Raw genomic sequence first — 26,964 nt, 5'->3', positions numbered from 1 at the left:
CAAGAAGGAATTAAGAAAGCAAATGGTGAAAATATTAATATGGATTGTTGTACTTTATGGCTCAGAGACATGGACACTGGGAAGAGAGGAGATAGATCAGATGGCTGGAAGCTTTCGAGATGTGGGTGTGGAGGAGAATGGAAAAGGTGAACAGAGTGAGTAATGAGGAAGTTTTGAGGAAAGTAGGAGATGAGAGAACATTAGTAAAAGAACTAAGAAGAAGACTAAAAAACTTTATAGGGCATGTTTTGAGAATAGAAAACATGCCGAGTAAAGTGATAGAGGGGAAAATGTGTGGGAAGAGCTGTTGGGAGAAGGAGAATTGGAATATTGGATGGGAAGAGGAAATTATGCAGGAATTAAAAGGAAAGCACAAGATAGAGAAAAATGGCATCAATGGAGCCCTGAACCTGCCCACAGGCAGGTTCAGGGCTCCATTGATGCCATTTTTCTGAGAGTTATGAGAGTATTTGATTGTTGGCACCCTATTCACTGTGCCACCATCCATACAATATTTTGCTAATTTGATTTAATTATACCAAAATTGACATTTAAAAAAAAAATAAATGCTATAACTTAATTTGCCATCTTTATTTCTTAGTATGGTTTCATGTGAAGATAGCAAATTAAAAGTCATTATAAAAGTCAATTTTAGTAGAATTAAATCAAATTAGCAAAAATCAAATACTGTCTTAATTGATGAATAAGATTATGATTATATATTTTATGCAGGACCAGATTAGCCATTATGCAAAACACACGCGTGTGCAAGGGGACCTAGGTGATAAAAAGGACTCTTGGTTGAGTGACCCTTTACCTAAAGTTGTCATTAGACATGTGCAACAGGTGTAGCTGCACTGGACTTTGCACAATCATTTATCTCTATTATGTAGTGGAAATTGTTTTATCAGTACAATATTTTTAATTTTTTTTTCCCTAATCAAATACAAGAGAATGAAAGCTGTATCGATATTAATAATAATACATTTTTCTGTTTATATTTTGGGAAAACAGCATAAGGTCAGTGCAGTTTACAAGAAAGAAAGAATACAAGATTTTTTTTTCTGTTTATACTCTGGGATGACCAAATGGTCAGAGGAGTTTACAAGATACACAGAATACAAGAAACAGCACCGTATTCAGCAGTCACAGGCTTGAACCCTGGTCACACAAGGTACGTGTAATTATGCACCCGTGTGCGCCTGATCACTAGGCTATCATGGCCTTAAGAATACAAGAACTTTCTACCATATTTAGTAGTGTGCTGCTTGAACCATGTTTGCTCAAAGCATGTGCACTTTTGTACCCTCATGCTTGACCAGTTGTTTACAGTATCAATACAGCATTTGGTCAGCTTATGCTTCATGTATGAAAAGTTCCCAACCACTAGGTTGGGAACTTTTCATCAGTAATTAATAATAACTGACAAACAGCAACAGACATCCCTTGCCTGTCAGAGAATCCTCATTCATAAATCAATTACAATCACCCAAAATAAACTTCTATATGAAACCTGTGTTATACCCCCATTTATTACTCATTTAAAACTGGTTGGAGTATGCTAAGTAATTTTATAACCCTGAAGTGAGGTCTTCACCTTTCTAACAAATAGAGGGAAAATGGCTTTTTTTAATTTTTTTTTTTTTGCCATTATATGGTAGAGTGAGATGAAAGAGCAGGGTGTTACATTTGGAGAAAAAATATAAAGTGACATGATGAACTTTTTAGGAAAAGAAAAAAGGTTTTCTGAGTTTTGTTTGGTTACTTTAATAGTCTATACAAGTTTGGATAATAGATATAGATTAACTTCACTGGGAGGTTACAATACAAATTAAGGAAGATAATCAATTTTATTAATTGAATAATCACTGAATTGCAGAATTTTTTTATTACAAATTTTTACATATATTTCTTTAAATTACATTTTTATTTGCATTGGTCAAATGGGAAAATGTGTAAGGTTTTGAACAGCTATTTTTAATAAAGCTCTGAGATAATCCTTCATGAGCTGGGAACTTGGTATGTATTTTATTTCCACTATATAACAGAGTTCTACGTAGTGAATTTTTGCACTTATTTAGTTGATAAATTAGGAAGGCAAGCTTCCATGGTGTGTTTCAAAATTAGAAAGTTCCAAAAGTGTCAGAATTCTTCAATTGACAGGATTGTCATTTTCCAGATGTACAGTTGTCCAATTTATTTTTTTTAAAAATCTGTAACATACAAGTTATTTTAAAAATCATATTTAAAATAAAACTGCAGAATGCTAGATCTGAAGGCCACTGTGTGCCTATGATGCACCTTTGTGCAAAGTTTTATATTCTAGAAATTTCTTAAATATTATTTAAGGTTTTTGATTTTTAGACAATTTGGGTTTTAGGAGCATCAGTGACTAAGATTATATTGTTCTGTGTATATTGTCTGTAAATTGCATGTGTTTTGTGGTCGATTTTTTGTTTGCTGGACAAAATATCTGAGACTCCAGGAGAAAAAACTATGCTATCCTCACCTGAGACCAACTACCTCAGCCACATTGTGAAAAAGGCCCATAAAAAGTACTCATATCATCAACGGGACTCGAACTTGAATCTTTTCCACCCAGTGTGGGGAGGGCAATGATTCTACCAACTGTGCCACTCAACAGCCATGATTTTTATACATAATAGAAAATATTTTAATGAAAATTGGTAAATAAGTTGATCCTATTGAAAATTAAAAAAAAAAAATTAAACGTGATTACAAACTTTTAGGTGAGAGTTTCCACCCTCACACATTGAGACCATCATCCTGCATATGGTATAGAGAGAGAAAGACTGGCAGCAATGAGAGTGACTGCATGAGTTGTTGTTATTTGGTTTTTAGAAGCATTACCAACTAAGGCCATATTGCTCCAGGGATATGTGGTGGTCGTTCCCTGACCTTTCTGCATCCTCCGTATTTGGTGGTCACTGGCTCGAACCCTGGTCTCATCAAGAAGCGTGTGCTATGCACTGCTGCTCCTGCCCACTTGGCTACGGAGGTGCCCCAACTTCATGAGAGATGGTTTTGTTCTCGTCTTCATTCCAAAAGTTAGCATTAGTAGAGCATATACAGTATAGCATCAGCCAAAAAAAAAAATAACCTTCCCATTTCACTCATCCATTCACTCCAAATGTTTGTCTAGTTCTGCCTTGAACTTATTTAAGTTGCTGACCCCCACTACAACAGATGGAAGTTTGTTCCAGCTATCACCCACCCCCTGGCTAAAGGCAAATTTCTGCACATCTATTCTACAATTGTCTTTCCTCAATTTGAATTTATGCCTCCTCAGGTGAGTAATCTGAGCAAGTGGAAGAAACCCATTAGCATTGAGCTTGCTCAATCCATTCAAGGCTTTATACACCTCAATTAGATCACCTCGCAGGTGCTGTCTCCAGAAGCTGCAATTTGCAGAGATTAAGCCTTTCTTGGTAAAACTATATTAGTATTAGTAATGGCTGAATGGTGCAAGAAAGCCTATGGCTTATGCTGCACGAGCCAGAAAAAAAAAAAAAAAAAACCCAAATAAAACAATGATAAAAAAATAAAAATAAAAAATAAATAATAATAATTAATAAAAGAAAAGGAAATTAAATCTATCATCCTATGTGCTTCCCTCACCCAAAGGTACTATCCATATGACCTTTGAATTTCCCCAAACGGTCAGCCTCTACCACCCATGTAGGCAACTTATTCCAGTAATTTATGACTGACTGGCTAAAATAAAACTTCCTTCAGTCCAACCTAAACATTTCCCCCCGTAACTTGAATTTATGTCCCCTAGTTCTAGCATCATTTATAATCTTGAAAATTTCGTCCTCATTCATTTTACTGATGCCTCTCAGAGCCTTAAACACCTCAATCAAATCTCCTCTAAGGTGTCTAGTTTCCAAACTCTGCAACCCACATATTCGAAGTCTTTCTTCATAAGGACGCCCTTTTGCCGATCTCACCAGGCAAGTTACCCATTTTTGCACCTTTCAAGAAGCTCGATGTCTTTCTTTAGGTGCAGTCTCCATACCTGAACACAGTATTCCAAGTGTGGTCCAACAAAAGCCTTATATAATGGGATTATCACATCCCTATCTCTACTTGCAAAAGTTTGATAGATCATCGATAGGACACCATGGGCCTTCCTTGCAACCTGTGTACAATGCTCAGAGAATTTCATGTCTGACCGTATCGTAACACCCAAATCCCTTTCCTCCAGTACTGAGTTTAGTTGAACTCCACCAAGTGAATAAGTTATTTTGGGATTACTGTTTCCCAGGTGTAATACCTTATACATTGTTGGATTTACATGCTCTATTTACTTTATGATTTATTTACATTTATATGCTTTATTTACATAAAGCATAGCTGCCATTTTTCTGACCATTCCTGAAGTCTGTCTAGGTCTCTCTGAAGAAGCTCAGCTTGACAGTGATCATTAACTACTCTACCAATTTTAACATCATCTGCAAATTTAGACATCACACCCTCTATCCCTTCATTGATGTCGTTTATGAAAATTAAAAACAACAGTGGTCCTAATACTGATCCTTGGGGAACCCCACTTCTTACATCAACCCAATCTGAGGAATAGCCATTTATCACAACCCTTTGCCTCCTGCCCTGAAGCCATCCTGCTATCCATCTAAGGATTTTCCCAGTGATTCCAACCTGTTCCAGCTTATAAAGCAACCGCTCATGTGGGACTGAGTCAAAAGCTTTGCTGAAATCTACATAAACAATGTCGAAATTATTCCCTAAATCCAGCTCGTGAGTGACCCTTTCAAAATAGCGAACCAGAAAAATTGTTAAACATAATTTTCCCTTTACAAAACCATGGCTGACTTCAGTGGTTGGTGCATTCTTATAAATTTTACAGTTACATTCACATCAAAATTATATAGCACCACTTATAAACTTTACAGTTACGTTTGTTATTTGGTTTTTAGGAGCATTAGCAACTAAGGCCATATTGCTCCGGGATATGCAGTGGTCATTCCCTGACCTTTCCGTATCCTCCGTATTTGGTGATGATGGGCTCGAACCCTGGTCTAATCAAGAAGTGTGTGCTACGCACTGCTGCTCCTTCCCACCTGGCTATGGAGACGCCTTTGCAGTTACGTTCACTTCAAAATTATATAGCACCATGAATACTAATATCACCCCAGGGGCTCACATCTGGTGAGTGGGCTTGGCACACCCAGGGTCCTGAGCTGGATCTCATTATTCTTCTCTTTCTTGGTGATTCCTTTTTACTTTTGATTCTCTCTCTCTCTTTGCACCATATAGCTAATAATAATATATTTGTATTTTTTTCTTATGTTTTTTTGACAGTATCTGCTGTCATTTATGTTTGTTTACATAAGGCTGCTTCCACAACATATTTTGGTACCAGTCCCCGACTTTTGGAACCTTCTCCATAGTCTGTGAGAAACCAGACAATCATAATTGAGACTAATTACATTCAAACAGTTGGTTTCTTCAAGACATTCTTGATACATTGGCAACCTTGCTGTGACTTCATGAGGAATAAGCCCACTTTCCTTCAAGCTTTTTATAAACAAAGCATGAGCAGGCCCTCTCAAAGTGTCTAGAGAGGCAGACCATCTCCAGCTTTTCAGACCCAAGCTGTAATAAAGTAATTAAGACTCATACGCTCACTGGACAGAAAATTAGAAACCTTATTCAGTTTCCAGTGTGGCCATCTTTTGCTTGAATTAGAGCCCCTAAATGTTGTGGCATGGATTCCACAAGGTATCTGAAGTAATCTACCTCCATATTTGACCATCCTTCCATCAGGATATTTGTCAACTGTTATATTGTGGCCAGTAGAGAACAGCAAAGCCAAACTGCCCTTTCCAAGATATCCCAGATATTCTCAATTTGATTCAGTTCTGAAGTGTTAGGTGGCCAGAGTATATGTTGGAGATCTTGGGAATGTTCCTCAAATCACAGATACAAATCTTGAGTAGTGGACCCAAGATAGTCTGGATTCATGAAGTTCACGCCACTCTCACCAATTTTGGTGCAAAAAACTAAATCGAGAATCATCAGACCACATGATCTTGTTCTACAGTCCAGTCCAGTCTTGGCATTGGAGTTAGGGATGCCATTCCAATTGAATCTTTCCATTTTTTACAGAAAAAAAGTGGCTGTCATATAAACACAACTACTACTTCTGATTTTTCAAATTCTGCTGCATATTTGGAAATGGATCTCCCCTTCTTGCCTAAATTGAATTTTTCAGTCATTTGCTGCACATTGGACGTTCTAGTACGCAAAAGGTTTTTCATTTGCATCGATATTTACAAAGGAAAAACCTTTTGTGGCAATGGGAAATTGTGGGAGCAAAGTTGAAAAATATGTAATTAATGATATCGAAATTTCGAAAGATTATTTAATGAAAAAACTTTGGAGTATACAGGCTAGTAAGGCTCCTGGAATTGATGGAATATACCCTATAATCTTAAGGGAGGCGGCAAGTGAGTGCACTGAACCATTGAGGCTAATTATTCTACCCCGGGGGCTCACATCTGGTGAATATGGGCTTGGCAAACCCAGGGTTCTGAGCTGGATATCATCTTTCTTCGTGATGCCTTTCTACTTCTCTCTCTCTCTCTCTCTCTCTCTCTCTCTCTCTCTCTCTCTCTTTCTCTCTCAGGGTATCTTGGGAATTTTTTTTTTGGCTGGTGCAGCATAAGCCTCAGGCTTCCTTGCACCATATGGCTAATAATAATAATAATAATAATAATAATTATTATTATGCGAGCATCACTAGACTCTGGGGTGATTCCCCTGGATTGGAAAAGTGCCAATGTATCTCCAATACATAAGGGTGGCTCTAAGAGTGAAATGGGAAATTATCGACCTGTCAGTCTGACTTCAGTGGTAGGGAAAATCATGGAGGCAATGATCAAGTGTGGAATTCAGGATCATTTTGATCGAATTGAAATTCTCAAGGATACTCAGCATGGTTTTGTAAAGGGAAAATCATGTTTAACAAATCTGGTTCGCTATTTTGAAAGGGTCACTCACGAGCTGGATTTAGGGAATAATTTCGACATTGTTTATTTAGATTTCAGCAAAATTTTTGACTCAGTCCCACATGAGCGGTTGCTTTATAAGCTGGAACAGGTTGGAATCACTAGGAAAATCCTTAGATGGATAGCAGGATGGCTTCAGGGCAGGAGGCAGAGGGTTGTGATAAATGGCTATTCCTCAGATTGGGTTGATGTAAGAAGTGGGGTTCCCCAAGGATCAGTATTAGGACCACTGTTGTTTTTAATTTTCATAAACGGCATCGATGAAGGGATAGAGGGCGTGGTGTCTAGATTTGCAGTTGAAGTTAAAATTGCTAGAGTAGTTAATGATCACTGTCAAGCTGAGCTTCTTCAGAGAGACCTAGATTGACTTCAGGAATGGTCAGAAAAATGGCAGCTATGTTTTAATCCAACAAAGTGTAAGGTATTACACCTGGGAAACAGTAATGCCAAAATAACTTATTCACTTGGTGGAGTTCAACTAAACCCAGTACTGGAGGAAAGGGATTTGGGGGTTACGACACGGTCATATATGAAATTCTGTTAGCATTGTAAACAGGTTGCAAGGAAGGCCCATGGTGTCCTATCGATGATCTATCGAACTTTTGCAAGTAGAGATAGGGACGTGATAATCCCATTATATAAGGCCTATGTTAGACCACACTTGGAATACTGTGTTCAAGTATGGAGACCCCACCTAAAGAAAGACATCGAGCTTCTTGAAAGGGTGCAAAGACGAGTAACTCGCCTGGTGAGATTGGCAAAAGGGTGTCCATATGAAGAAAGAATTCGAATGTGTGGGTTGCAGAGTTTGGAAACTAGACACCTTAGAGGAGATTTGATTGAGGTGTTTAAGGCTGTGAGAGGCATCAGTAAAATGAATGGAGACGGAATTTTCAAGGTTATAAATCATGCTAGAACTAGGGGACATAAATTCAAGTTACGGGGGGAAATGTTTAGATTGGACTGCAGGAAGTTTTATTTTTGCCAACGAGTTATAAATTACTGGAATAAGTTGCCTACATGGGTGGTAGAGGCTGACAGTTTGAGGAAATTCAAAGGTCATCTGGATAGTACCTTCGGGTCAGGGAAGCGCATAGGATGATAGGTTTAATTTCCTTTTCTTTTACTAATTATTATTATTTATTTTTTTATCATTGTTTTATTCGGTTTTTTTTTCTTTTTTTTTTTTTTTTTTTTTTTTTTTTTTGGCCGGTGCAGCATAAGCCATAAGCTTTCTTGCACCATGCGGCCATTACCAATACTAATACTAATATGTTTCCTGCAACCTCATTCTTGGATGAGAATGAGACTACAGGTATTTAAAGCCTCTGTCTTCATCTCATATAATTTTGAGATGGTTGCTATGTTTTCTCAATTGTGGTTCCTGCTATACATGCTTCAATAATATCTTTGAAATTTGAAAAGATTGCCCATCTTCTCCATGGCTGGATCGGTGAAATGACGAGATAGCGAGAAATTTCAGACAGGTATAAGGGACACTTATAGGGGTTGAATAAAAATTACAAAAATAGTCACATTACATAGGACGATACAAGATGCTTGAAAACATGGCATCAGCATGACATACTGTCCCCTCCAACGACTAAACAGGCCTGACGTGTGGACATGTGTATATGTAAAGGGCGGCTCCTAGAACGTTTGTTCAACTCCGCCTCGTATCTCTGTGAAGAACAGTAGCACTACAAATGGGCCAGATATGTGTGTGACGTCGGTTTGTGTGTATTATGTGTGTGTTTTGTTGTTCTGTTCTGGCCGCTTGGCTACCCAGAAGCATCAGTCACCTGGACAGATGATTCTGGGTACTCGTCCACACCACGGGAAGGTGGGCCAGTCCATGTAAAGCACGTACTGTCTCAAGAGAGACTCTGACCCACCTAATGTTGTCAGAAGGTAGGCCAGGATCCTCTGGGGGCCCATTCCAGAGGGAAAAAAAAAAAAAAAAACCGTGGTGCTGGATTTGGAACCAAAATTATTAAAATAAAACATTTATATAAATAAATAATAAAATAAATAAAATAAAATAAAAAATAATAATAAATAAATAAATAAATAAAAAATAAAAATAAATAAAATTTAAAAAAAAAAAAAAAAGGAAGAAAGCACTTAATTTTGTCAGCAGGCCGAGGAAAATTTCATTTCTTGAGGATTTGAGTTTATGTATTATTAAAGGAGATCTAACCAGCTATGCATCAGCAGGACCGTTGTGCTGCATCCTGTTGAGATCTGTCGACACTGAACGGCCTGACAGTGAAGAACCATGCTCAATATAAGTGTGTCTATAAGATTCTGTGGCAACAAATCCTATTCTTTCACAAGTGCAGACCTTAGCTCGCCAAGTGACTGGGGAGGTGGCTGTCAGCATGCATTTCGATGCCCAAGTGCTTCCCACACATTTGATTGGATTTAAGTCTAATGATTGTGCTGACCATGGCAGCCGTTGGATATCTCCAGTTTCAGGAAGTTCCTCCATCACTTGACCTCTATGTGCAGTGGCATCATGCATGAAAAGAAAATCTGGGCCAGCCGCACCCCCAAAAAGTAATAAATAGGGTTTCGAGGATCTGCTCTCTGTACCTCTGCACAGTTACAGCACCTCTATCAAAAACATGAGGAATGCTGCTGTTAATCCTTATTTTGCCTCACATGAGAACACCACCTCCAACAGGAGTGTTCCTTTCTCTGATGTTTGAGGGATGGTACCGCATTCCTTGTTGTGTCCAGATGAGATAGCATCTAGAATCTGTTTGTAGGCTAAAACAGGATTCATCAAAGAGCAGAACTGTACCTCATTTGTCATGACTTGAAGTCATGGCACCAGATTCGATGAGCTCTGAGCTGATTTGGGGTTAATGGGATACAAACCATTGGCTTTCTTGAATTAAGCCTTTTAACATAGTCCGGTTGGAAATGTTTTCACCTATGGCTGCCAAAAACTCAAGGGACAGCTGATGACAGGACATAGGGTTCCACCTTGCTGTTACAATCAGATAGCAGTCTGTTCTGTTGACATAGCCCTCAGGTGACCTTGTTAGCTCTTGTAATGATTCCTGTCTACTGAAACTGCTTCCATTGTGCCAAGACGACACTGCATGACATTTGAAGCCAATGTCCCACTTCTGTCTGCAACTGCTAGCTGAAAGTCGTACAATGGCTCGCCTTCTCAAAGAATCTAATCCAGTGTTTCCCACATGGTGTTCCGCGGAACCCTAGGGTTCCATAAGGTAAAATTAAGGGTTCCACGAAAAAATAAAAAAAAATTTAAATTTGACACATTAAAAGTTAAAAATATTGTAGGTACATTTATATCTGGCGGACGAGACAATGCTTGGGTCAGGTCGCTTTTACTGCACAGCTTGTGTACTAAACTGCATTTGTAATTGTAGTCCAGAACCTGCACATTACATTGACTGTATACTACCGAACCTCCATCATCATCAGCCATTTTCAATCCACTGCAGGATGAAGGCCTCTCCAGCAACTTTCCAGTTCCTTCCGTTTTGTGCAATGGCCATCCATTTACTACCCACAAACTCATGAATTTCATCTGTCCATCTCCGTTGTTGTCTTCCAGGTTTTCTTCTAGCGAACCTACTTACCTAAATACTAGGAAATGACGGCCAAATGGCTGTGATCTGTATTTCGAGTGGTGGGACTTATTTTGTATTTTTTTTTATATTAATAATAATAAAAAAAGAATTTAAAGGTATTTGACCTTGAACCAAGAAAACTTTTCGCCTGTGCCGCCTTTATTTTTTTTTTATGTGCTACTCTAAAAATATTTAAGGGATTCCGTTATATTGTACAAAATATAAAAGGGTTCCGTGACTAAATTTAATTTGGAAATACTGATCTAAACAATGATGACTTGCCAACCTGAGTACTGGAAATCTGCCTATCCCACTGAACAAGTCAAAAAACACTCTGTAAAGTGGTAGATCAATTTCTATTGCATACTTGGAATTTGCATGCCAGAATGCTTATTATAACAAATATAATCATCTTCAGCGACACTGTTCACAATAAAATATTCATGAAAAATAATTCGTTAGGTTAATTTTGTTTGAACAATGTATTTTAACAGTACCATACCATAGTTTGTTGTTCATATCTTTTAACGTGTATTTTTCTATAGAACTGTCTGTTCATCAGCCGACCTGCATGTTGTATGGGCAGAAAAACTCAGAGTAACTCGGGTAAATTCTACTCCCTCCTCCTGAGATCAGCAGCGGGAGTTGTTGTTTTAATAGGGTTTTAGAAGTATTAGGTACTAATGCCATATTACTCTGGGCATACCATCTGTAAAGTGTGTGTATTCTGTGGTCGATTTTCAGTTTGCTAAAAGAAAAACCCAAGTTTCTCGGAGGAACAACTATGCCCTCGTCTGAGACTAACTCAGCCGCATTGTGAAAAACACCCATAAAAATTCATCATGTCATCAATGAGACTCAAACTGAGATCTTTACCACCGGTGTTGGGAGGAAGCCGATTCTACCAACTGTGCTACCCATGAGGGCATGTGGCGGGAGCAGAGTTTAAGTGGCCTAAAGTTACGTGCTGTAAGTTTGAATCGGTTTGCGAGTTGCATAACGAAAGATATTAGTACTGTTAGTACACGGAAAGGACAGAATTCAGGGGATACCTGGTTCCTGGGCAATACGATGCTGTCACCCACCTGGCTAGTAGACAAACCCACCGCTTAGCAGTTATATAGGTACACTGCATTCACGTAGAAAGTAATTCCATGTCAGTGTGGATAAACGTCGAGAGTTAACAGACTTTGAAAGAGGGACGATAGTGGGTGCCCGACGCAATGGGTCACTCTATCGCAGAGGTGGTACAGAAATTGCACTATCCACATGCGACAGTATCAAGAGTGTATTGGGAATACAGCATTTTTGCAATAACATCTCATCATGGACAGCACTGTGGGTGGAGAAAGGTATTGGATGAACATGGCCGTCGACATCTGTTTCACATCTAGTCCTCATGGGTAGCACAGTTGGCAGAATCGCCGTCCTTTCCACACCGGGTAGAAAAGGCCTGAGTTCGAGTCTCGCCGATGATGTGAGGAATTTTTATAGTCCTTTTTGCAACAGGATCTGGAAAGGTTGAGCAGATGGGCTGAGAGGTGGTAAATGAAGTTTAACATTGACAAATGTAAAGTACTACATATCGGAAACAGCAACCCCAGAGCAACGTATCAACTCTGTGGTACTATACTGACAGTGGTAGAGAATGAAAGGGATCTGGGGGTGGTTGTGCAGGCAGATATGAAGTTCTCTGAGCAGTGCAGACGGGCTGCAAGAGTAGCTCATGGTGTATTGTCAATGATATATAGGAATTTTTCTAGCAGGGATAAGGAGGTGATTATTCCCTTGTATACGGCAATGGTCAGGCCAGACCTAGAGTACTGTATACAGGTCTGGAGGCCTCATTTCAAGAAGGACGTAGAGATGCTGGAACGAGTACAGAGAAGGGCAACAAGATTAGTGAATGGAACAAAGGGGTGCTCTTACGAAGAAAGGCTTAAATTTTGCAAATTACAGCGTCTGGAGACTAGGCACCAGCGAGGTGATCCGATAGAAGTGTATAAAGCCTTGAATGGTTTGAGCATGCTCAATGCTGATGGGATTCTTCTTCTTGTTCAGAATAATCACCTGAGAGGGCATAAATTCAAATTGAGGAAAGACAGATGTAGGATAGACGTGCGGAAATTTGCCTTTAGCCAGCGGGTGGTTGGTTGGTGGAACAGACTTCCATCCCTTGTCGTGGAAGTTGATAGCCTAAATAAATTTAAGGCTCAGCTGGACAGGTATTTCGAACGAACAGAGGGGTGAAGTGGAAGTGGTTATTTTTTATTTATTTATTTTATTTTATTTTATTATTTTATTTTTTTTGGCTGATGCTGCATAAGCTTGCTTTCTTGCATCAAATGCCTCTACTAATGCTAATGCATTTGTTTTAGCCACCGGAAAGTGACAGTGGCACAAATCACCACTGACTTCAACGAGGGAGGTGCCAGAAACGTCTCCGCCAGGACCATCATTAGGCAATCAGGCAATTATTAGCCACAACAGGTTATGGGAATGCTGACCTACCAGAATCACATTGCTAACACCATGACACAGGACTCTACACCTCAACTGGGTGAAAGAACATTGGCTCTGGACCTTGGATAATTGGAGATGGGTTTCCTGGTCCGATGAGTCCTGTTTCCAGTTATTTTGAGCTGCGGGAGGGTGCGTATCTTGCAGAAAACATACAAAGCTGTGCACCCGTCATGTCAACACGGAACTGTCCAGGTAGGTGGACCGTCAGTAATGTGTGGTGTGTTCAAGTGGCACACGTTTGGGATCTCTGAACAGTCCTGGTTACGTATCCATCCTTGCAGACTATCTGCATCCCTTCATGATCATCATGCACCCACAAGCAATGGACTCTTCCAGCAGGACAATGCACCGCCCACATAGCCGTGGTGACTAGAACATGGTTCGAAGAGCATTCTGCAGATTTTACCACCATGGAATGGCCTCCCCATTCACCAGACATAAACCCCGTGGAGCATCTTTGGGATGCTGTGGAAAGGTCCGTTCAAGCTTTGGAACCTCCGCCCAGGAATACGACTGAATTATGGACAGCGGTGCAGCAAGCATGGATGGAAATATCTGTGGAATGCTTTCGTGAACCAGTGGGCCCGATGCCTTACCGTGTGATTGCCCTTTCCGGGTGAAAGGTGGGCCTATCCGTTACTAGGTAGGTGTCCCATGATTTCTGTCCATTCAGTGTATTAGTAGTGGCAAATGATACAAGAAAGCAAGCTTACACAACACCAGCCAAAAAAAACTGACCCACCTCTAAAGAAAAAAAAAAAAAACTACCCACCTCAAATATGAAGATCGGGTATGAGTGTTACAGAGACTATGAATGGATGATGATTATGGATGACGATTCGCAGCTTGGACAACCGAGGACTTCCACAACTCCAGAGAAAATTGAAAAGGCCCAAGAGATTCCTGATGAAAATAGGAGAACTCTGGTAACCAGGGCTGGCACTAGTATTTGTGGCGCCTGAGGAAAAACCTCGTAAAGGTGCCTAATTCATATCGTATCCTAACACGCATATATATATATATCCATTAGCGCATCTAGCAGTGCCTGTGGTAAAAGCCCCTAGTGCGGGCCCTGAGGTTAGCGCTAGAATGTCGATTTCATACACAGTGCACACGCGATTATTACAGAACACCTTAAAATGTAATGGAGCTATGATTTCTGGATTCCACACCATTTGACATTGGAAACAAAAATACTAACAGCTTGAGAGACACAATGAAGAATTTTTTAGTCGCAAAGTGACCGGTCGTGGAACGTAGATGTCATTATGAACAAGGAACGCATCACAAAACGGTTCAAGCTTGCGGCACGTAACTTAAGATCGCTTTTCCACTACCACACATGTAAGAACTTACAACTGTGATGGCACATTCTCTCCCTCTCCTGCCATCTACCGACAGTTCCCCAACTCTCGAGTAGTTGTACGGCGACGCTGCCAATCGCTAATTAAATCATCAGCCAGTGTACGTACAGTTACACGCATGTGGCTAAATAGACAATTATTTAATCGCATGCGTAATTATTTAACAGCAAAGGGTAAACAAACAATTATTTATTCAGACCTATGGTAAGGAACCTCATGCATCGTTTCCTCTTTGTAGTACACGTCTTCCATCTCGAAACTAATGTTGGAGAAGTACCTCATTCGTTGTTGCAATTTTGCGTTGCTAATTGAACCTCATCACAGCCAATCAAATAAACAAAGAAATTCTAAGAAAAATAAAGAGGTTCTTGAACAAAGGTTTAAATAAAGAATTATTTAATTTTTGCCGTTTTAATTTTACACACTCCTGTTTGTTGTTATTCTCTCACTCTAGTATTAATTCATTTAGAGTTCCTGTTAATTTTGATTACAACGAGATTTACATATACACTACTTGTACTTATCATACCAAATATACACGTAAGTATATAACTTTCTACCATTGATATGTTCCCACCAATCATTGAGTTGGAACGGGAAGAGAAGTACAGCACTGATATACTAGTACTGGGTGGGAAACAATCTATCCATATGTTGAAGCAACTGGATTACTTCACTTAGGCTACATAGCATGTAGACCTTGGAAAGATTCCAAAGTATTGAAAGTCACAATAAGAACTAGAACAAGGTCACTACATGTCAACATCCTATTAAGAAAATCAATATCTCATTCTTTTGTTTTGTAAGAGCAGAACTCCAGAACGTCTAGACTAATCAAAACGTTGGTGCTGCTGGGAGAATGGAATGAAGAGGGCTACAGAAGGAGGCATGCATATTCCCATACTTATGAAAGAAAGTTAAGAAAACGCACTCGTACATACACCGATGAGCCAAAACATTATGTCCAGAGAGTCGTTATGCAAATCGAAGCAACTGCAGGTGAATTACGGCACGTGGGCGGGTCGGGACACGGTAAAAAAAAACCTGATACTGAACTCCGTTAATCAGTGTTACTCTTGTTCTTCAGATGGGAAAGGCATCGGACTTAAGCGAGTTTGACGAAGGCCAAATTGTAATAGCCAGACGACTGGGTCAGAGCATATCCGAAACGGCACCGCTGGTGGGATGCTCACGGTCAGTCATGGTTAGTACCTACCGAAAGTGGTCCGAGGAGGGGAAACCCACGAACCTCCGGAGAGGTGTTGGACGACCACGGTTCATCGATGCTCGAGGTGAGCGAAGGCTCTCCCGGATGGTGCATGGCAACAGAAGGGTGATGTGGTGCAACTAGCCGGTAATTGGAATGCTGGTGACGGGAGTAATGTGTCACAACGCACAGTACATCGAATCCTGCTGAAAATGGGGCTGTGTAGCCGCAGGCCACTCCAAGTGCCCATGCTAACCACAGTTCACCGGAGACAATGCCTACAATGGGCACGCGAGTGTCGAAACTGGACCTTGAGTGATTGGAAGAAGGTCATCTGGTCCAATGAATCACGTTTCCTGTTGCACCATGTGGACGGCCGGGTACGTGTGTGTCGTTTAGATAGGGAAGTGATGGCACCTGGATGCATCGTGGGACAAAAACAAGCCAGTGGTGGAGGTGTCATCCTTTGGGCGATGTTCTGCTGGGATACCCTGGGTCCAGTCATCTATGTGCCGGGCACTCTGACGTCTACCACCTACTTAAACATCATTGGTGACAATGCACACCCTTTCAGGGCAACGGTCTTCCCCTCTTGTGGTGCTGTCTTTCAGCAGGATAATGCACCGTGCCACACCACCCGGATTGTTCGAGACTGGTTCGCAGAACATGAGGAAGACTTCCAGGTATTGCTCTGGCCTCCAAATTTCCCAGACATCAATCCCATCGAGCATCTGTGGTTGGTTTTGGAACAGCAACTCCGATCTGGGGCGTCTCAACCACGGACCTTACAGGAGTTAAAGGATCTGCTGGTTACGTGTTGGTACCAGACACCACAAGACACATTTAGAAATCTTGTAGCATCCATGCCTCGCTGGGTACGAGCTGTTTTGGCTGCACGTGGAGGACCAACATCATATTAGGTAGGTGGTCATAATGTTTTGGCTCATCGGTGTATAGATGCATATACACACATGTGTACGCGCTCGCATGTATGGAACAGTTATTGTAGTAGGTGGAAAACAGTAGGATGTTGACTACATGAAACATTAATGAAGGTTATCATGCGAGATCTGCGTTGGGGAAGGGATCACAATCCAGTGCCTTTTTTGAAGAACGACAGATTCCAAAACTGGGTGCATCTGGGTGTCTCAGTTCCTTTCCATGATATTTTCCCTAATCATCGGATAGACGGCTTCCGATCAGTATCTTTCCAGATGATGATGTCAGAGCCGAGGGAACCAGAATGGTATTGCAGATGGTAATCTGCCCAGAAATTCTGTACTTAATCTTCTCTTGGAAGTTTATATATTCAATAGTACAGTACATGAAAGAGGTGTGGTAGTGTTACTCCACTTCTTATGATATCTAGGATTGTCTAGTTTTGTACATGAGAGGAAAACACTTGGATGAGGTGACTTTGTACGAACTTGGTAATGGTCTCCAAGATTTCCGGGTAGTATAGTAAAAGTACCATTCGACGGGAGGGAGTCGTAGTTGAGGATGGATGTAGAGAATTTATTAAGTACATGGTTTTGCAAAGTCACAGCTCGTAAGGCCAACTGCAGTTGTTTGTTTTTTTTTTTTTTTTTTGTTACAATCAAAGCACTGTGACGATTCTTTATTCATCATTATACCAACTCTGCTACCCACAAGGAGAGCTTCTGGAGGTAATTGTGCAATGAGATATGAAGTTCTCTGAGCAATGCAGACAAGTTGCCAGGACGGCTCATGGGGTTTTGTCAGTGATATATGGAAACTTTGCTAGCAAGAACAATGAAGTGTTATCCCTTCCATTTATACAAGGCCGTGGTTAGGCCGCGTCTTGAATACTGCATACTGGAGGCCTCGTTTTAGGAAGGACGAGGATCCCTGCTGGAATAGGTGCAGAAAAGGACAACGATATTAGTGAAGGGAACAAAAGGGTGGTTTACCAAGAAAGCTTCAGTTCTGTAAATTGCAGTGTCTTGATTCTAGGCACCTTCAAGGTGATCTGATTGAGATATTTATGGCTTTGAATGGATTGAGCAAACTCAATGGTGATGGCATTCTTCCTTTTTCTCAGTCTATGTACGTGAGAAGGCATAAATTCAAATTGAGGAAGAATAGTTACAGGAGGATGTATGTCAGGAGGGTTTCCTTCCAGCCAGCAGGTAATTGACACCACCACAACAGACTTCCATCTGTTGTGGAGATGGCTAGTTTGAATAAATGCAAGGAAGAACTAGACAAATTACTGAAGGAGATGAACCGGTAATGTAGGAAGCTTTTTTTTTTTTTTTCCTGGCTTATGCTTTATAAACTTGCTTTCTTGTATCATTGCCACTACTAATACTTATACTATAAGGATGTGCAAATGATGTTCAAAAAACTACACTAGAAACTATAAATAATGAACAGTTACAGTGGCGAAATTTTGCTCCCTCACTCTTACCAGATTCCCTATCGGCCTCTTGTGATCCCTAATAACCATGCCAAATCAGCTGTCGGGAGGGGGAAGTCCCTTGCGTTGGCAAACCTGGCGGTATGGTAGTTTCTCCATATGCAGAGAACTGCACTGTAAAATATAAATGATATACAGAGAACTGCAGTGAAAACTATATATATATATATATATTTTTTTTTTTATAGGTCCTAGCTGCCGAAATCTCAGGAAATTAAGCGGCAGGACCTGCCAGAGTAACTTAAGTCAAGTGAGTTCCTGGTCTGCCTCCACGGGGCGAAAGTGGGGCAACGTTGGGCCTCAATAGGGGTCCAGCGGCTAAATGACCAGATGAACAACGGTACACGACACCACACAAATACAATTCCCACACACTTTTAAATCTCTGGCTTTTCCAGTCAACTGGTTCACCCACAATGTAAACTACGCGGAGATGGGGGAAACCCCTGGTGCCGTTGGACCCTAAACACACTTTCACTTTCACTTTCCCCTGAAGATTCGAGAAAATACTATAAATGCAAAAAGGTTTGTGCAGTCGCACCCGATCCTGGAAATTATCGTTCTGCAAAAGGCCACTCGATGGTGAGTACTTACGTCATATACTCAGTATGCCAGTCTTCATTAATGTTACGTGTAGGTCCTACTTTTCAGTTTTATCCCCTTCCGTTTACTACTCTGTATACGTATAGGATTATTCATTTATTGCACAACCGATTGGTCAACAGTTACTAGAGTAACAGAGCGCATGGTGAAATGGATTTGGTGTAACATAATTTTACACAGATAGAAGAATGCAGTTTCATTTTCCTCCCAAACTTGCCTTACACCAATCCCATATAGTGGTACTCTAGAGTTTTTGGAGTACCATTTATAGTTATTGGTTAGTTTTTTTGCAACATAAATTGCATATCATTTATATATTACATTGTATGTACTCGTAAATTCACATTTATATAATGCTTATATAATTTCCTTTATATAACAAAGCAAGTTCTAGCTAACTGTGGTCCTAGGGCAATGTAGTCACTGCTACGAACAGCCTTTATTAGAATCAATATGTACACGTACACTCCCCCATTTGTTAAATGCATACTGCTCAATTTAGATGGTCCCCAAAAGACTATAGTAATCTTCTGGGAACCATTGAAGAGTATAAAAGGAAATTTTATTATTTATTTATTTTAATAAATTATACATTCATACTTTTCTTGTCTTTTTTTTTCCCATTCATGCTTCTCAACTCGTATGCATCAGATTCTTTAGGCTGGAAAAGAGGGGAGGGATGCAACTGACAGGCCTCACACAGGCCATTCACATGTAAAAGCGCCTGAATGACTCCACACGGACTACAAGGCTACAGAGGCACATGAACTTTGGAAACATTCCAAAATACTGGAACAGCCACAACAAGGCTGATGCAAGACTACTACTACAAGTCAACAATCTTTTAGGAAATCAATATCTCACTCTTTCGTTTCGTGAAAATAAAGCTTCAGCACATCTAGGCTGAGAGAAGTTAATAAGGGAATATCGTTTGCTGATTCCTGTTGCTGGGAGAATATTCTCCAAGCAACATAGAGACTCTCATACTGATGATCTATTTCTGGAAGGGTTGCTAACTGTTCGTGAACTTTCGAATAGTCCGTTAAAAGACAGTACTATATACTGGGAACTTTTCTGGGGATTTAAAGAATACAATGTATATATACTGTATATAGTTTAAATAAAAATAAATGAAACAAATGCCATAGCATAGCAAACCAGTAGAGCGAAAGTAAAAATAAACCCATACATAATGAAGCAAAAAAGTGGGGGGATAAAGATAAAGGGTATTGCAGACGGAACGCTCCTAAAATAATTTATAAAAAGCCAATTAATAAAATACTAAATTACAATTTTTTTTTTTAAATATGCCAATTAATTCAAATTTAGTTGTACCCGGAAGATTGCACCAGGTACAAATTGCGTGAAATATCTCTGAAAACGGAGAACTACAGCACGTGACCAATAAAATGAAAATAAATAAATAAAATACACTGACCATTATGCCCCATCTCGACGAATGGTAAGGGAATCACTGAATTTCGAACATTAGACAAATCGATGCATCACCGAACCGATACTCTGATCGAACGCAGGATTTGAATAATGGTGGCCCTTTATGCAGTGAAAAATTATAATAGAATAGATCCTACCACTCACTTCTGGACACCGCTAAATTTGAATTAATTGGCATATTAAAAATGTTTGTTATTTGATGTTTTATTATTTGGCTTTTTTTAAAAATTATTTTAAGAGAGTTCCTTCTGCAATCCCCGTTATCGTGATCCCACCCCTGCCCCCTCTTTTTTTGGCTTTATTATGTATGGGTTTAGTTTTACTTTTCGCTCTACTTGTTTGACATGCTACTGACATTTGCTTAATTTATTTTTAGTGAAACTATTATAAGCAACATGTGACGGATAATGCATTGCAGCCACCAATGTTTGCTAATTATTGATTTTCTTTCTTTCTTTATATATTCTGTTTTCTTGTACATTTAGTTAAAGTTTTTAATTTACTCACACACAACACAACACTACGTTATCAACGTATTGGAATTCCAAGATATATTCGCATAGGTAACACAGTTCCAATATAGTTTATTCTCTCTGTTTGGCCTTCAATAGTCTAGATGATAATCTTTCCACCAATTTTCGAAAAGTTTGATACTTAAGGAATGGAAATATTTCTGCATTTCTCACGTAGTAAATCTCTTAACGCAGTTTTCAAAATCGGCCTTCATGGTTGAATTCGATCACGCCTCTCCAATTTAATCCGCTGATGTTTAATCAAGATCAGAGCACTGAGCTGGAGTGAATAAGTGTGTTTATTTAAAATTGTTTAGTTTTATTTATTTCCAAAAACAGTTGTGTTTTAATCTACTTTAATTTTCAAAATTTCCACTTTAATTCCAAAAATAATTTCAATTTATTAGTTATTTTTTTTCTTATAATGAATCAGTCATACCCGTACCCGCAGAAATATAGCTATGCTGTTAAAGCACGAGAAAACAATACATGACATATTGCGTACGATATATTACAAACTGCCACGCATATACGAAATAATGTATAAACTATACACGCAAAAAAATCAGAAGCGATAATACTGAGCTTTAAGAAACAAAAAACAGCGAAAAAGGACAAGAAAAGAAGCGATATAAGTTTTGATGGGACAACCAAGCAACAGCAGTGGATAGCAAGACCAGGGGGGGGGGGCAGTTCTGGGCATGCTGGAGGGACCACCCTGTGCACTTAATGACATCATAAGAGGATCAGTTTTAAATGCTTAGGCTCGAGTGCAAAACATACGATTCATATCAATAATACATATTAATCTTCTTGTTTATAAGCTAACACCCCTTCCTATATACTAAATGAATTGTTTTTGTTAAGTATGAAAAATCTGAAGTTTTAGCTATATACACTGTGCTGCCACTTTATTAGGTACACTCCGGCTGTGCACACAAATGGTGTGTCCCACAACGTTGCAAGTCACATGACCACAGTTGTGGATATAAATGCAGCAGAACAACCTTTCTAGTATCAGTTAAGCGTAAAAATCGTAGCAAGGATGGGGAAAAAAGGAGTGATCTAACGGACTTCGAACGTGGCATGGTAGTAGGTGCAAGACGCGCTGGACAAAGCGTCCCTGAACTTATCACGCACCACAGTTTCCAGGGTGTATCGAGAATGGTGCAACGAACAGAAAACATCCCCTCAACGGCACTCCTGTGGAAGAAAATCGCTTGTTGATGAGAAAGGTCAGAGGAAGATGGCTAGAATTGTGCAAGCAAACAGACGGGCCACAACGTCGCACATCACGTCAGAATACAACCTTAGTGCACAGAACAAAATATCGCAACGGACCACTAGTCGCACTTTTTCGCGAATGTGCTACAACAGCCGACGGCCACTTAGTGTACCTTTGTTATCAATGAAGAACAAGAGAGCACGCCTCCTGTGGGCACAGCAACACCAGCACTGGACTATCGAAGATTGGAAAACAGTTGCTTAGTCTGACGAGTCGAAGTTCCTGGTGCATCATGTTGATGGAAGGCTCAGAATTTGGCGAAAACAACATGAATCCATGGACCCGTCATGGCTGACGACTACTGTGCAAGGTGGTGGTGGGGGCAGTGTTATGGTGTGGGGGGGGATGTTTTCTTGGCACACTTTGGGTCCATTGATACCCATAGAGTCACGTCTGAATGCCACATCGTACCTAAACATTGTTGCTGACCAAGTGCATCCGTTCATGTTGAGAGTTTATCCTCAGTCAGATGGTCACTTCCAGCAGGATAATGCGCCGGCGCACAAAGCCCGAATCACTATGGAATGGTTCCAGGAATATGACAGTGACTTTTCTTTGCTGCAGTGGTCCGCTCAGTACACGGATCTCAATCCTATTGAACATCTTTGGGACGAGTTGGAAAGGGCTGTTCGCTGCAGGCCTACACCTCCGTCGAATCTCAAGAAACTGCGTGACACACTGCATGGTACTCCATTCCTGCATAACGTTTTCAGCATCTTGTTCAATCCATGCCTAGACGAATTCAGGCTGTTTTGAAGGCTAAAGGAGGCTCAACACGCTACTAGGTAAGTGTACCTAATAAAGTGGCAGCACAGTGTAATACCTAATAGATTTGTACTTGTAATGATACCTAGTGCCAGTTCAGGAGTTTTTGTGTGCAAGAATTAATGCTTGAGAAAAGGATAGAAAGGAGAAGTCCTCCTTGCCTGGTTGAAACCCTTTCCTTTTTAAGGAATTATTATTATTATTAAAATCCTTTATTGCATGTTTCTATCTTTACACAGATTGTGGAGAAGAAAACATAGTAACAGTACCAGTTAGCCCAATCATGGCCAAGGATTAACACAAATAATAATTAAATATTGCATAACAAACATATATAATATAAGGTTGAACGACAGAACTTAATCAATGCATTTCTATTTACACAAACTATTTACAAATTATATTACATAATCATTGCAGATAGTATTATATACAGCAAATAACATTAACTGAACTCCTGCAGTTTCTTCACTAGTGAGGTGGCAAGTAACTGTCAGCAAAAGGTCGTCCAAGTTCAGTTGTTGAACCAGGCTAAACATCTGAATCGGGATAAATCTGGCTGTGATGTGCAGTCGGTGCTGGTTGTGACACAGGGACCGGATAGAACTTGGGCCACAGATGGGGAGGGAAATCCCCCAATTGCAGAAGTTCCACACCTGGAGAACGCCAGTCGTACCAACAAGAAGTTTTACAATAGCTGTCAGCCTGATGTCTCTTATTCTCATTGCAATCTAGATATGGTGATTGTAGTTGTGAGATCAGTGGTGCTACGGCTAGCAGGGAGCCGGTGCTTGAATTCAATTCATCAGCAGCCAGAATTCCTGTGCAAACAGTCGCTTCAGAGTGGTGGGGTTGGCATACCCCCACAGCTCCATGCCCATAAAGAATGGGGAGTAAATTATGGTGTTGATATGGCGCTTTATTATGTAAAGGGCATCAACATGTAACAGTTACTGATTTGTATTTCATTTCAAATTCTGCATTCTTGCTGTCATAAAACCAAGGTGATTATTAAACGTGAGGTTTTCATCAAAAATAACTCCTAAATCAGTGTGCTGTTCAGCTAGGTAGATGGGAACAGGATACCATTCAGAGATGGACAGATCTCAATTTGTCATCGTCTCAAGAAGAAGACTACTATAATGGATTTAGTATTTTCATTCCGTAAGTGGCAATGTATTCTGATAGCTGGCTGAGTTCGTGGTCAATTAGCTGAGTTATAATTGGGGGATAGTCATGTGCCCGCATGGTTGTCATCAGCACAACTTATGAAGTTTGGCTTTCCTTTGAGGAATGGTACAAACATTGTAGCAAAAAGCAATCTTGATAGCTCACCATCTTGAGGATTCCTATTACATTATCCAGATTTATACGTCTGGATAATGTAATAGGAATTTTATTATGTTCCCCTTGATATTAAAATAATACTCAAGGAGGTGGAGTAGCCTTTGGATGTTGATGGAATTAAAGGCAGCGCTGATATCCAGATAGGTTATGGCTAGTTCAGCATTTGCCTCAAAGGCAGAATGGATGACATTAGTTGCAAACAGCAGATTTGTGATTGTGGTTCAGTTCTTTAGTGTATAATGGATCTGTAGTGAAGGCTGGGAAAGTATGTGGGTCAGAATTGTAAGAATAGTCTTTTCAAATACCTTTAGAAGGGTAGAGGAGGTTGCTATTTCCCTAGCTGCTCAACACATGTTGAGCAGCTTACTGTCACACCCTTGAGGAAGGGTGTGACAGTAAGTTCTGTCTACATAATAGGAAATATGCCTTGGTTGAGGATAGCATTATAGATGCTGACAAGAAGATATATAATATAGGGACTTAGAATCTGGACTATGAAATGAGGGATCCCATCGGAACCCATTGTTTTATTGGTAGGGATGGAGTTGATGGCAGTAATATCTATCTGTCTAGTCAGCTGAATTTTTCCAATAATGTCAGAATTCTGATCGTCACACAGAGAAGAAAGGAGCTTCTCAAGAATGTATCGAATCTGAATCTTGATATGTAGTCCATCTATTCGAATGGATTACCATCGTTCCATGGATTTGTCTAGTGTGATATGCATGTATTGTGTTTGACTGCATCCAATCTTTTCCTATTAAAATGGCACGTGCTTTTGAGAAGACAATTCTATCTTGTAGGACGCATGATTTTTTTTTAAGTTTGGTGCCTGTTGATTTGTTTTTTTGAAATGCGGTTGATAGCCCAGGTGTCCACCATGCTTTAGATCTGCTGGTTATGATGATTGTTCTTGTAGTCACACAGGGAGTAATAAGGTTACGCCATCTTGTCAGGATAGTTATTGCAAGATGGGGGGGGGGCATTTCCCTAAGGCCAGACAGGGAAAAATAGTTGCAGCACACATGCATTTCCGTTGGTCTAAGAACTTGGGGTCGGTAACTGTTCTGCATATTGCTTGTTTTATTTGATTGAAGTTAGAAACCGAGATTACAATTTTAGCAGTGAATGGTTGGTGGTCTGACTGGAAACTAAGTAATGAGGAGGTGGCAATGGAGAGTGTTTCGATAAAAACAAGAAATCAAGGCGATGAGGTCGGCTGGTTTGGTCATGATTTAAGGGTCATTCCCAATGATCTGAGTGCATTAGTGAGTTGCTGGAAGGAGGAAAGATGAGATCTCCCACACGCGACATGTGATGCGCTCAGATGAAGCTCATTAATGAGCCAACTAATACATTCTTCAATGATATTGGTATCAGGAATTGGAGGATGTAGCTGTCTACATACAAACATCAATATGCTTTGTTTTGCTCTTTAGTGTCACTCTTAATGCATCAAAATTGAGTGATTGTGGAATTCTGTGACTCTCAAGAGAGACAGAAGGTTTTTGCTTTAAAAAAGATTGTTACTCCCATCTCCTCTCCTCCCTGATCTTGATGCATAAGGTGCTTGGAAATTAACTCCAGGGGCTCACATCTGGTGAGTATGGGCTTGGAACACCCAGGGTCCTGAGCTATATATCATTATTCTTCTCTTTCTTGGTGATTCCTTCTCTCTCTCTCTCTCTCTCTCTCTCTCTCTCTCTCTCTCTCTCTCTCTCTCTCTCTCTCTCTCTCACATACACACACACACACACACACACACACACACACACACACACACACACACACACACACACACACACACACACACACACACACACACACAGCGTAACTCAGAAATTGGTTTTTGGCTGGTGCAGCAAAGCTTCCTTGCACAGTATGGCTAATAATAATAATAATAATAATTTTGCGATATCTATTGCCTCTTCGTGCTGGTCGAGCCAGGTTTCAGCAAGTACAAGGATTTCGATTATGGCCGTATTCAATCTGGGACAGAGGTGCGTTGCATAGTGTCCCCCCCCCCCTTCCACCCAACGACCAACCACGATGATACCAATGATTCCATAATTTCATTTATTTATTACAAAAAATCCTTCGGATGCTAAATCTGCGCGTAAAAATTTAGTCCGTACCTCTGTTCGCACAGTAATTTTGCATTCTGTTCCAAAGGTCCTGAAAACCATCTCTAGGCCACATCTAACGACTTCAAGATAGATCTGCAAGCAGTAAGTGCAAAAGTGTATTCTGATGAATTATATGAGACAATAACAAAATTAGAGACCGGCTTTTTGCATTACCCAGCTTCAAAATGAACAGAAACCTGTGGTACTGTGGAGACTATATCTCTGCTCAAGATTACTCTATCAGAAACAGAGAAACTCGATAAAATGGAACTGAAGATACTTGATAACTGGAATAAGATACTTTTCAAAGGGAAACCAGTTGGACTTGGCATGTTCTTGAAGAAAGGAGAGGAAGGTTTTCACCTTATCGCATTTCTTCATTACTTTACTCCTGTATCCATGTGTCCCGAAAACATTTTGAATAATAAAGTTGTTCCTTGACTATTGGGATTTTACTAGTTAGACTGGGATTTTTCGCCGTCTTAGCAATGGAAGAAAGTGCTAATAATTAGTTAATTAATTAACAAATAAATACATTAAAAACTAATTAACTTAATTAAATTAAATTTAAAAATAAAATAAAGTAACATTGTTACTTCCCAACACTCAATCGCTCTTTGACTAAAGGAAAGAAATATGATACTTATTAAAAATTTGTAATAAGTAATAAGAACTGG

General features: G+C 40.0%; 1 protein-coding gene across 1 annotated transcript in view; it reads left to right on the top strand.

Annotated features, from left to right (window-relative positions):
* The window catches only part of LOC150088423 (uncharacterized), a 291,584-nt gene extending 267,823 nt beyond the window's left edge, over nucleotides 1-23,761 (top strand). The window contains exon 33 of the mRNA XM_090370152.1: nucleotides 23,278-23,761. Within this exon, the coding sequence (XP_090226278.1) occupies nucleotides 23,278-23,761 (484 nt within the window). The remainder of the gene's footprint in view (nucleotides 1-23,277) is intronic.
* The last annotated feature ends 3,203 nt before the right edge of the window (nucleotides 23,762-26,964 follow it).

Source organism: Mastigoproctus giganteus, chromosome 3, assembly GCF_048544385.1.
Source record: "Mastigoproctus giganteus isolate SK-2022 chromosome 3, ASM4854438v1, whole genome shotgun sequence".
Lineage (NCBI taxonomy): Eukaryota > Metazoa > Arthropoda > Arachnida > Uropygi > Thelyphonidae > Mastigoproctus > Mastigoproctus giganteus.
The sequence above is the reverse complement of the archived record's forward strand: the minus strand, read 5'-3'. Positions and strand labels throughout refer to the sequence as shown.